Here is a 12,555-nt window from a genome sequence, read left to right as displayed (position 1 = left end):
TCATATATTTTCAACTAAACACTGTCGATAAAATTGTTATATAGTATAAAGGACTGGTATCCGATAAGTTGTTTTTTTAAAATTGCCTTTTCTCGTGTAATATATTAATAATTATAATTGTATGTACGTTTGTTTGTTCGTATGTAATAGATTTTTTAGCGTATTTTGGATAGATAGGATGTGGCGAAGCTTTATTTTGCATTTAAGTAGATTTAAAGGGTGATGAGTGATATTTTTCTTTTTTTTTTTAACCTTTTTGTTCTGACTGTACACGTTAGTTATCAATTTAAATCTTTGATCACTCGAATATATGTTATATACAAGGTAGTATATAGGTATATTGATTGCACAATAAATTAATTATAGCTCGTAAAATTAAATAATTATGTATATAATATCGTTTCTGTCCAATGAGTACTAAAAGTACACTAACCAACCCGATGCAAGCAATGCTTTGTATTTGGTGTTCCAGTTGGAGAGGTAAGCCAGTGTAACTACAGGCGCATTGGTGATGTAGGAAATGGTTAATATTTCAGTACATCACTATACAATATGCCCGATAGCCTGCCTATGTCATGAAGAAGAAGAAATATGCACTTATCGCCCATTGTTTGATAATACGCTTTAAAATCTATTCCAATCACGAAAACTGTTAATGTTTTTGAAAAAGTTAAATTATAATGTGTATATTTTTACGTTATACATCTCGGCCATCTTGTGGTTTTTTTTATTATTTATTATATTTACCAAATGATGGATAATTTTTTTTCTGACTTTGACTTGTGTTGAAAAATATATGCATTATAATTATATAGAAGCAACGCCGTCTGTGTGTTTGTTGCGACGCGATTGAAATTGTATGTGAATGTTAGTTTAGTGAAATATATTATTTCGAGAATTTGCCTTGAGTTTTATTTTAATTAGGAATACCACCGGCGAATACAATGTCACAACAAAAACAACATCAAATATTTTTAATTTTTGCTTATGTTTAATTTATATTTTCAATAATTGCATTGTATCCCAAGATTTTTAGATGTCCGCTCTGCACAAAATCACGTAGAAACGTGATTTTTCGATTGGTTTATGTCGGAGGGTGCCCCAGTGTGCCAAGTATAAGACCGAGTTTCTGTCGCCCGAAACTGCGAGCGTTAGCCGCCATCTTGGAAAACGTTTTTTTACATATATCTCGGAAACGGTAAGTTTGACGTTAAAAATCAAAGAAATCTTTTTTGTAGAGAACAAAATTTCCCACCTAATTTATACTAAACTTTTCCCTCTGTTGTTAATATTTTAGGATAGATCGAAAATCGCAATTAATTTTCGTTTCAATATTCACTTTTTTACAACTATAACCTCAAATTAGTTAACAGGAGTGACGTCATTGACCGCTAATTAATGTTTTTCAAATACGTTCCTTTTCACATTACTTTAATTCGTAATTATTGTTAAAAAACAATTATATCAAATATAAACCTTGCAGTGGCCCGTCTTTTATATTTTTTTAACATTTTAATAGCAACATTTTTATAAATATTATATTTGCATGTTCCCTATTGAAAGTATAAAGTAAAAGATATAGAAATTAATTAATTTAAATATCAAAGTAATTTGAAAAAAAAATGCAATTCTAAATTGTATGTAAAATGTTTCCCGGTTACTTCCCATTTACTCTACACTGCTGACGTGTTCCATCAAATTTCATGATAAACCTCCAAAAGCGCTATCTAAACATTACATATTTTGAGGGACACTGTACATACAAAAACATCGCTACTCGTCATAGAGCCTGTCCTACACGTTGCGATTTTGTATACAGTTAATCAAAAATTCTCTTATGTAGTAATTAAAAATAAATTAAACACTCAAATATACATTTATTATCCTTAAGTAAATTAAATCTTTAATTTTACAAACTTAAAAACAAATCAGACAACTTTCGACCTATAGACAACTAAAAAAAAAAAGTACAAATTACATTATAACGTACGAAATTCAACTTAAGGCGTTAAATTTTACAGCATCCTTGTAATCAATGGCCACCAGCTTCGAACGCTATAACAAGCGGCTTCTGATTCTGATCATCGTATCTGTCATTCGAATGACAGTTGTACATGGTGACAACGCCATACGTCAAAATGCCAAAACAAAAGAACGTCACCATGAGGCCGGCGAGAATGTGCGCATTGAAATACGGACCGCAGTTGACAGCGGGACCGAAGCATCTCGAGCTGTTTGTGTTTGACGAACCGTTTCGAGCGATCAGGTAATCCTCATTAAACGGCTGTATCTGGTAAAAGAAATCTGTGTATATAATATAATAAAATAATAAAAAAAGCGTGGAATTAATACTCGTAGACTTCCAGGCGGGATAATTTACATACATATATAATTGTAATTAATTAACATGACTATTTTTAAATGGTTAATTAGCAACTACTGAGTTTCTTGTCGGTTCTTCTCGATGGAATCTATTTTGCGTACCGGTGGTAGCTTTACTTAATATAGTTGTTAAATGACGATTCAAAAGTGCTTGTAAAAGCCTACTTGAATAAAGTATAGCTTGATTTGATCTGATTGATGGTTTAGTGCTCATAACGATGAAATAGATCGTCTAATAGTCAACACAAAATATATTTACATGTTACTATCAAGATTAAGATTGACATGTTATGAGGAGGAATAATGACCATGTTGTAAGGAAGGCCTTGAGCATGGATGTGGATGGGTATTAAGGCAGAGGACGACCAAGGAAACGATGGATGGATTGTGTGAAAGACGATATGGTTAGAGAGAATGTTACTTGTGAGGTGACGTCTGACAGATAAGTATGGAAGGAAATGTACTGACTGAATAAAATTGGAATAAGGGCAGAAGAATGATGATATCAAGATTAACATTGATTCCATAGACAATAACTACTTTTTATCAATCAACTGCTAATCTTGGGAGTCAAGATGTTATGTCATTATGCCTTAACGTTACACTGGCTAACTTAACCTTCAAATCAGACACGACAGAACTTAATATTGCTGTTTGACCGTAGAACATATAATGAGAGGTTAGTACCTATCCAGTCGATTTTACACAAAGCCCTACCACTACTGTACTCCTCAATGCAGTCATCAACTTACTTGATAATGAGATATAGTCACCGCGCTGCCATCCCTCATGTTGATCAGCACGAGTGGATCGCTGCAGACGTAGGACCAGTCCCACGGGGCTCCCACCCTCATGTCCGTGCGGCCGACCTCTTCACCCCATTCAAGTAACGCGACATTTTCTGTTTAAATGTTTCCCTTTTTATTTGAAGACTAGCAGAACTAGTATAATTTCATTAAAATTCTGCCACGATGTATTCCACCAATCCGCATTGGAACAACGATGTGAATATGTTCCGAATCTTCTCAAAGGGAGAGGAGGCCTTAGCCCAGCAGTGGGAAATTTACAGGCTGTTGTTGAGTGACATCTGAGTCACGTCAAACAAATACCCTTAAAAAAGGCTGGGGTTATGTGGCAGAAACATTTGGATCGCTATTATGATTTGATGACCTCCATGGTCGAGTGGTGTGTACACCGGTTTTCATGGGTACGCCCCTCTGAGGTCCCGGGTTCGATTCCCGGCCGAGTCGATGAAGATTACCATTAGTTTTCTATGTTGTCTTGGGTCTGGGTGTTTGTGGTATCGTTACTTCTGATTTTCCACAACACAAGTGCTTTAGCTACTTACATTGGGATCAGAGTAATGTATGTGTTGTTGTCTCATATTTATTTTATTTATTTTATTATTTATGATTATTACTGCGTAATGTGATTATTGGTAGTTATTTGTGTTGTAGACTAAATGTTTTTCTTTTGTGGTACAATGATTGTTATTGTAAATTAAATATTCTTTTAGAGTTTAGCCTATATGTTTTTCTTTTAGTAATTCCTACTTCTGTTTCTAAAAATATTAGGGTACATTGCCTAGGCCATATGCAAAGCTTTACCGTACCAATTGTCCACCGATCCTTCTTGAATTTAAAAGAGAACTCGAGTTCGAAGTCCGTGTACGCCATGCGCGTGGTCAAGCTGTGCTCCTCCCAAGTTTCCTCGGCTATCATCGGGACTTGACTGAAAGTGGATCGACGAGTGCCCATCGTCGTGTACACACCTGCGACAGAATCTGGCTCAATTTTTAGTAAAACACTGTCGTTTTGGAATCATTCGTAACCTATTAAATATATAAAGGTAAAAATAAATCTATATTAATATTATAAATTTGAGCTGGTTCTGCTGTGTTACACAAAGGGTGAACGCAAATTTGGCTTGGTCGTTATATTTTGTTGTTCGATATTGAGAAAGACGTTCCGTTTGGAATATTTGTATAATCTATATCTTTAATAATATAATAAATGTGAAAGTAACTCTGTCTGTTTGCCGCTCTTACACGACCAAACTAGTGAACCGAATTTCATGAAATTTTTGACAAACATGAACTCCAACAAAGGACCAGCTGCTAGCTTCCAGCGATTTCGCTTGCATTTTAAGGTGTTTGTTGTGTTAGTCAAAAAAGGTCTATAGCCTATGTCCTTTGTTGGAGTTCGTTTGATTCATACCAATTTCATCAAATTCGGTTCAGCGGGTTGGTCGTGAAAGATCATCAGACAGACAGACAGACAGAGTTACCTCTAAATTTATAATGTTAATATAGATAAAGATTCCAAACCAAACGTCTTCCTCAAAATAGAACATAACGATCAAGCTCCATTTACGTTCACCATTAGTGTAACACAGCAGACACAGCTAAAAATACTAACTTAAGAAAGAAATAATTCACAATATCTCAGATATATCTACTAACCAATAAACCGAAAGAGTGCTCCAGAACTTGATATAGTTACCCCTGGCTGCCTAACATACTTCTCAGGTTTTACAGGCAGGAAGTTCATCTTCGTCACGAGAATAGGATTCATCTTTCCCGTATAGAAAGCGACTACCGGCTTCAAAGCGATCTGATGTACTACGTAATAGACTTCCCGGATTACCAGGTCATGTCTTCTCAAAGCAGAAGTTCGTGTTTCGTTAACTTTATCATTGAAATATATATAAAAATGTTTGAATTTACCATCGTAAATCTTCAATTTAGTACTAGAATCGCTTAAGCGGAACACGTTGTAGTCTTCTTGGCGAAAATGTGTTTTTAAAGTTTTGAACGGTTGCGCTACAGCTGGCAGAAATTTCACCTTATTTTCGTACAAGCCTTGACTCAAATGATAAAATGGAGTCCCATGCTTATCCTTTCGTGTAATGTCCTCGAGGCAAAAAGACTCTTCTATAAACAATATTACAACTTTACTTCTTTTAACTGCATCGTTTATTATCTTTGTGAATTCGATAGCTTTTAATTTTGTAAATGGATTAGGGTCGATGGATACATGCGACAATACTTTTTCATAATCCAATATAAAAACCGGTGCTGTATCTCTTTCAGCCAAACTTGAATGTAGTAATAATAAAAATAAAGCTAATATCGACATTTTTACTTATTTACTCACAAGCTTATATATTTCTTTGCTGTGACAGAAGAGAAGAATAAAAATTAAGTTTCATTTATTTTTCTATCAATTTTTTTTATTTATGACATTTTAATATAAAAACTTTCTAAAAGATAATCTATTAGATATAAGACAAAAGAAGCAAATTTAAGTTATAAAAAAAATAAACGTATTTTATTTATAATAACGTGAAACATGATAGATTTTTTTAACATATAATAATATTACATCTAATAATATTTTTTAACAACATAATTTATGTGTGGTGCCATTATGAAAAATATATATAAAGGCAACATTAAAAGCCATAGACAAGCGTCAAATTAATCATATGATCACTTTTCACATGACCGATGGTTAATCGTCATCGCCCATTTTTCGTCTTTTTATGACAATTTTTGGGCTAAAAACTTACTAAGTAATTTAGTCCGCAACGTCCACTAGTAATAGTTTTGAAAATGGCGTTTTGCCGTTTAGTGTTCCCTATTTTAGTGATAAGTGTCGTGTCCAGTTACGCTACAGAACAAGTTCCAGTATTCCTATGGGGTGATTTAAAAACAAAATCAATAAAATCGAATCCTTTAACTAACGTCCCAAAGGATGCGTTCGAGGAGATTTTAAAATCCGAATTGGAAAACGACCCCTTCACTGTTATTTGCATCGACGAAACGCTGTCAGTCGAAGATTTCTCACATAAAAACTCTGATGGTGATACATCATTCCCGTATTTACACGCTAACATAGGAAACGCTTTATATCTGCCGTCAGTCGAACAAGCTTTAGAGGTCCTGAACCATATAGCGGACCCCGAAAAGGTAGATCATGTTACGTTAACAGAGAACGGCCTATCAGCGGAGTTTGAACCTGTAAGTGGTAAATTCCTGTTCATAAACCTGAAAGATGCTCGCGAGGGTGAATCCAGAGCCGACATGTTGCGTCGCCACAACGATTTCATGGAAGACATGTTCACTAAGCTTACTGAAAAGTATAAACATGTTGTCGCTATCTACACTGCAGAATATCCTTCATGGACAATTTCTTCGAGTCACTTGAGGGTCCGTCGTCAAGCTGAAAGTGGTCAGATCGATGCTGCCATGGACGGCCTCAAGTTATATGTCAAGGACATCACCCTCACCGTCGGCACTGAAAAGACAAGCCTGAACAACGTTGCCAGTTACTCGACCGAGTTTAACGACACAATGATGGCAACTACGATGAACTTTGGGGAAAATTCTCTCACATTGAACTTCTTACAAAAGGCCGGCTACTGGTTCTTCAGTGAGTAATACTTTATGGGAACATTTCACAAATAATTCTTTATGTTATCTGAAAAATTTGTCTTTTTCTATTGTATTTGAATACTCATCCAGTTTTTATATGAATACGATGTTATTCAATACTTCAATTTTTCCATTACAGGTTCCGTGACCTTGAAACAGACTGCACCCAAAGCGGTGACTGAGGAACTCGCCCCTGATTCCGATGTACACGCTTTCATGGGCTTCTCGTACAGATGTGGACAAAGTGTTTCCTTCAGCAGTGTGAACGACACTCAAACTTATAACCTACTATTCCAAGATTTAAAGGTAACTACTATTATAGAAGACTACTAAATATTTTTTTATATAAATGCAGTAACAATATTAGGCCAGCGGTGTAACTATCGTAAGGCCAGGTGGTGCAGTGCACCAGGACCCCGGAGTTCAGGGGCCCTCAAAACTAAACCTTAAGCTTCTGAAGCTAGAAAATCACGAACCTGAGCACAAGATTTCTTATTTGGTATCTATAATTTTAAAACATAATTATTAGTTGAAGAGGGGGTGAGGGTTTGATTCTTTTTCTATGCACCGGAGCCCTTCCTCACCTAACTATGCTGTATATGTACTGTATTAGGCTGTCATAATTGACTGCGGTTAAACAAATATGTTTGAGTGATGAAGAGTAACTACATATATATGATACTGGGTGTCGAATTAAGTCATGCTTATCGCTAAAACTCATTGAAATGGAAAAGACTTGCAAGATTACAACTAACTGAACAAAAAAAGCAATTAAATTAGGTGTGTATGTATGAATGGAATCTGTGATGTCATTTCTATTGACTGTATTTCAATGGTTACGTTGACAAATACTAATTTTGTTGCAATGCCTCTCATGCACAAAATATAATGTGTAATTTATTACACACGAATTTCAGCATGTGGATAGGCTCCACTGAATTTTTGTGTGCTCTATACACATTTATTTAGGATATTTTAATGTAACTTGCGTGTAATACATATGTATCAACAGACCATTGAAAATTTTCATGAGAGCAGCTCAAAAAGTCCTTAAATAGAGCAGAGATCCTTTGGGGTATAATAGATGCCCTGTCTACATTATTATAATGTTAATTTCTCTTTACAAAAACAGGCCTTACATAATTAATAAGTAATATTTATGTCTAACATTTTTTTTATTCATGTAATTGTCTAGAATCTGCGAAAAGCTTGTGATATTACATTATAAATAGTATATTTTATTAATGACGCAATTGAAATGCTCTATATATCCCTGCACGCTTATGTCTTTTAGTTACCGAGTCTTCTTACATAATATTTGACAATTTTTTTATGTCATTTTTTTATTTCATCCTTGATTTGGATTTGCTGTTCGTTATCCATCCAAAAAAACACACTGTATACAAGTACCTGCATGAAGTTTAATTTTTACAATGTTTTTAGAATTATTTTACCCGTAAATATAATATTCACCCCTAATAACTCAATTTTAAACCAAATGAAAATAAATGCCTCCAATTATATAATGCCAGTCCTGTCTTCCTACAGCCTGTGAGAAGTCTTATCTACAATATTTATATTGAAAAATCATAAAAAGGAGTTTTTGTTCTTTTCCTCTGAATAAAAGTTGGAATCATTCGCATTATTTCTGCTTATAAGCCTTGCTCTTGAATCACTCATTTATTTTGGAAAACTGCATTGAACTTTGTTTAACTTTGCATTGTTAATAACATATAACTATACAGACAGCAGGAAGTTTTATACTGTGTAGGCATTATATACTAAAACCTTTATAACAAATTCTAAGTTTTTTTGTAGTGTTTTTAGTTAGATATTATATATTATTAATTATTGTATATGTATATAACATAGTATAGTGACATTCTGTAAATTTCCCACTGTTGCCCTAAGGCCTCCTCTTCCTTTGAGGAGAAGAAGAATATTCCACCTTAATTCTCTAGAATTTCGTCGAAATTAGACACATGCAGGTTTTCTCATAGTATTTTCCTTCCCCGCCTATTTCGAGATAAATTAAAAAAGAACACGCGCCCTAACTACTGGGCCATCTTGCCGTTAACTTTGCCGTTTAGTAAATTCAAATCGTTTGTTAAAAATACATTGGTAGAAAAAGCATACTATTCGATACAAGATTTTGTAGATGATAAAAAAGCGTGGAGTTAATACCTGTTGACTTCCAAGCAGGATACATTAATTGAAATAATTGTATTTAATTAACATGACGCTGTATTTTTTAAATGTTAAAAAAGAGTAACTACTGAGTTTCTTGCCGGTTCTTCTCGGTAGAATCTACTTTCCGAACCGGTGGTAGCTTCACTTAATTGTAAAATGACGATTCAAAAGTGCTTATAAAAGCCTACTTGAATAAAGTTTATTTTGATTTTGATTTTGATTTTGATTTCTTATCGTGTACCATTATTATATAATCTATCCTTTTTTCAAGTACGCAGTACATAAATGATTTTAATTCAATATTGAATAATGTAATATTAGACTAGTAATACTTACCTACATATATTGTGGGTATTAGGAAATTCAATTTATCAATGTTTTCTTTTACTTTATTCAAGTACTTTTGAATCGTCATTTAACAACTATATTTAGTGAAGATACCACCGGTTCAGAAAGTAATTCTGCCGAGAAGAACAGGCAAGAAACTCAGTAGTTACACATTTACAACATTTAAATGTATAGTCATGTTAGTTAAATACAACTTTATATGTATGTAATGTATCCTACCTGGAAGTCAACAAATGGTACATACAATATTTATTTAAAATTTAATTTGTTCATAGCTTTTTTTTCAGCCCTTTGTTGTATTACGATTTGGAAGGTGATTGAGTTGTAACACACAAACACGAGGGTACATACATAAACATCAGTTATATATAGTTATATATATGATATCTATGTGTGTGAAACAAACTTGGAAAGGCATAGTTCCCAAGTCTGGTGATACTTTGATGATGTAAAGGATAGATGTTTCTTACAGCGTCAATGACCTAACCTATCTACTTTGTTATTTGAACTAGCAACCCGCCCCGGTTTCGCATGGGTGTAATACATACTAAATATACTACGGAATTTGTTTATTTACGACATCACAATAGAAACTTCTATAATAACCATCGTTTCTTTACTATATTGTCCATGTATTAATTACAAAAATCTTCCTCTCGAATCACTCAATCTATTAAAAAAAAACCGCATCAAAATCCGTTGTGTAATTTCAAAGATCTAAGCATACATAGTGACAGACAGTGGTAGGCGACTTTGTTTTATACCATGTAATGACAATTAAAATGCTAAAAAAATGTATCTTAAAGTAAAACGTCCATTTTGCAGGTACAACCGTTCTTCAGGGAAACTGGCAACACTACCCTCGAGTTCGGCGAGTCCCTCAACTGCGTTGGATTCTTCACGGTGCCAATCTGGTCAGGTCTGTTCGTCGTTTTCATCCTCCTGGCCATCACCTTCTACGGTATCATGATGATGATGGACATCCGGACCATGGACCGGTTCGATGACCCCAAAGGCAAGACCATTACAATAAACACAGCTGAGTAAACTATATAAACGGCCAGTTCCTAAAATAGTGTTCATATTTAATATAATTGTTGATTTCTGTCCAAATTGATTAATTGCTATTGTATATTGACTTGGCTCCGGCACTACCGTGCTACCGAATGGATTTTTTAAATTCGAACTGGCCTCATGTCAAACATAACACCAAGATTAAGCTAGTTTAGTCGTCGTTTATAGCTCAATATATTGTATTAATAAAGAAAAAAAAAAATAATATTGCTTATATTTCGTACCAATATTTAAATGCGAGAATTTTCGAACTGTCACATTCTAATTTCAAAAATTCGAATCGTCGCCATGTATTTTGCGATGACGTTTTATTTCTAGTGGACGTACAATAATAGGATTCGGCGGTTATGTAACACCATAGACAAATAGATGTTTGTATTCGTAACGGTTAGTGTTCGATTTGTTTTTTTTTTGAAATTATTTCCTAATATATTCCATTGATCTACGTGTCTATGGTGTAAACGAAAGCTTCCAATGAAACGTAAATAACTAGATTTTCTAATGAAACCGAAAATGTGCCTGTTCATTGTAAACACGTGTAGATAAAAAAATGTGTATATTTCTGTGAATTTGTGATTTAGGTACTTCTTAGAGGTAGCATAATTTTTTTCCGTTGTACGATGAAATTAAAAAAAAAAAATAATACGATACTAAAATGCACCTCTTAGTAAGAAGTGCTTCAGACGTTAATAACGTTATTTATTAAAGGCATTTGTCTTCCGTGTTAGTTTTCTGGTAACATTTCCCTCATCAATGTTATTTCCAACTTGAAAATAACTCACTAATCAATCATTAGGACCAAACATTAACGTTACAAAGTTTCGTTACAAAATCGTTTAACGTTGCGACGTTGTGTTGCGAAGAAATAACGACGTAACATCTTATGTTCCACGTTGCAGATTAAAAATATTAACTGTAACAATTCTCTAGTACAGGCGACTTGCTCAACTTCGTAACGTAACGCGATTTAACGTTAACCGTAACGAAAAAGTAACGTATCTGTGTGCCCTTTATTAAAATTATTTTATAAACATATAATCATGAATGATACCGGAAAATATACTCGTGGATAATTTGTATATACGCCGATTATGTATTTATATATGTCACTCGATTCTGAGTTCATTTAGACAACGATTCAATAATGTTCCGAGCTTCAAAATATAATAAAGGCGTAGTTTATATAAAAGTGTAATTGTAATATAAAATGAAATGAGTGCCCTCCATTTTAGTGCCAACCATTCATTCCGATATTTCGAATAACTAAAATGAAATCTACTATGAATTATTGTAATGGATAGTATTTCTATTATTTAAGTGTCCTTCACAAAGTTTCGCGCGAGCCCCGTTATATGATTAAATATTAAAATAATAAAATTAAAAACCTTATGAGACTTTTGTGCAGTAAAATTTAAAAAAAAATAATCGTAATAAAAGTTTGGTATCGGCACTTTCGTGCAATCAAAAGTACGAGACAGTATTTTGTGTTCCATTTTTGAATTAAATCAAAATGGCTGCCCCATTGACAAGGATTCATCGCTCGCGCGGAATGTTAGATTAAGCGAAGTATATTTCGAGAATCATACAAATATTTATATAATAAAATCATTGTACATATTATTTTGAACTTCAGTTAAACCGTTTTTATTTTATTTTGTTGTTATTTTGAACAAGTATTAAATTTTGAAACCAATTATTTTTGTTTTTTTATTTCATAAAAAACTTATATTAAGGTGTATTTGATACTAGTAATAAATAGATTCTGTTGAATTGAAATGTTAAGGAATAATAAAGCTTACGTACGTTCAATATGGTTTTAATGATTAACCCACCTAACCTTTTCAGAGATATTTTTATTTTATTTAACATACAGGAAACAGCGTCTGAAATGCAACCTCAGATATTACACTAAAATTTGTGTAAACTCAGTTTCCTATTTAAGTAGTTTGTAGTTTTTATTTCCCTTTTTTTTCTCATTTTTCTAGCTACAAAGCCCAAAAATATAATGGTAATGTAATGTGTAGGAATTAAATTATGTATGTTTTAACATTTATTAATAGTATTTTTCTTTTTACTATGGAATATGACTAATTAATACTAAATATACATAGGTATATTGGGCTTCT

At 33.4% G+C, this 12,555-nt stretch overlaps 2 protein-coding genes across 2 annotated transcripts; one reads left to right on the top strand and one right to left on the bottom strand.

Annotated features, from left to right (window-relative positions):
• Window positions 1-1,941: 1,941 nt before the first annotated feature.
• Window positions 1,942-5,551, bottom strand: LOC124541501. Its single transcript, XM_047119417.1, has 4 exons — window positions 4,844-5,551; window positions 3,995-4,153; window positions 3,135-3,283; window positions 1,942-2,290 (listed from the first exon to the last, which is right to left on the bottom strand). The coding sequence occupies exons 1-4, from the start codon at window positions 5,517-5,519 to the stop codon at window positions 2,033-2,035; spliced, it is 1,242 nt and encodes a 413-aa protein (XP_046975373.1). The 5' UTR covers window positions 5,520-5,551; the 3' UTR covers window positions 1,942-2,032.
• A 307-nt stretch (window positions 5,552-5,858) lies between these two features.
• LOC124541438 (V-type proton ATPase subunit S1) lies at window positions 5,859-12,238 on the top strand. Its single transcript, XM_047119308.1, has 3 exons — window positions 5,859-6,815; window positions 6,957-7,123; window positions 10,181-12,238. Exons 1-3 carry the CDS (start codon window positions 5,996-5,998, stop codon window positions 10,400-10,402), a joined length of 1,209 nt encoding a protein of 402 aa, XP_046975264.1. The 5' UTR covers window positions 5,859-5,995; the 3' UTR covers window positions 10,403-12,238.
• The last annotated feature ends 317 nt before the right edge of the window (window positions 12,239-12,555 follow it).

This window comes from Vanessa cardui, chromosome 28 (assembly GCF_905220365.1).
Source record: "Vanessa cardui chromosome 28, ilVanCard2.1, whole genome shotgun sequence".
Lineage (NCBI taxonomy): Eukaryota > Metazoa > Arthropoda > Insecta > Lepidoptera > Nymphalidae > Vanessa > Vanessa cardui.
The sequence above is the reverse complement of the archived record's forward strand: the minus strand, read 5'-3'. Positions and strand labels throughout refer to the sequence as shown.

Excerpts from the sequence above, each read along its gene's own strand:
- LOC124541501 (XM_047119417.1), bottom strand. The coding sequence starts at position 5,519 with ATGTCGATATTAGCTTTATTTTTATTATTACTACATTCAAGTTTGGCT. Across the intron at positions 4,154-4,843 it reads AGCACTCTTTCGGTTTATTG|GTGTGTACACGACGATGGGC; the intron begins GTTAGTAGATAT and ends ATTCTGTCGCAG. Across the intron at positions 2,291-3,134 it reads TGACTATATCTCATTATCAA|ATACAGCCGTTTAATGAGGA; the intron begins GTAAGTTGATGA and ends TTCTTTTACCAG.
- LOC124541438 (XM_047119308.1), top strand. The coding sequence starts at position 5,996 with ATGGCGTTTTGCCGTTTAGTGTTCCCTATTTTAGTGATAAGTGTCGTG. Across the intron at positions 6,816-6,956 it reads GGCCGGCTACTGGTTCTTCA|GTTCCGTGACCTTGAAACAG; the intron begins GTGAGTAATACT and ends TTTCCATTACAG. Across the intron at positions 7,124-10,180 it reads TACTATTCCAAGATTTAAAG|GTACAACCGTTCTTCAGGGA; the intron begins GTAACTACTATT and ends TCCATTTTGCAG.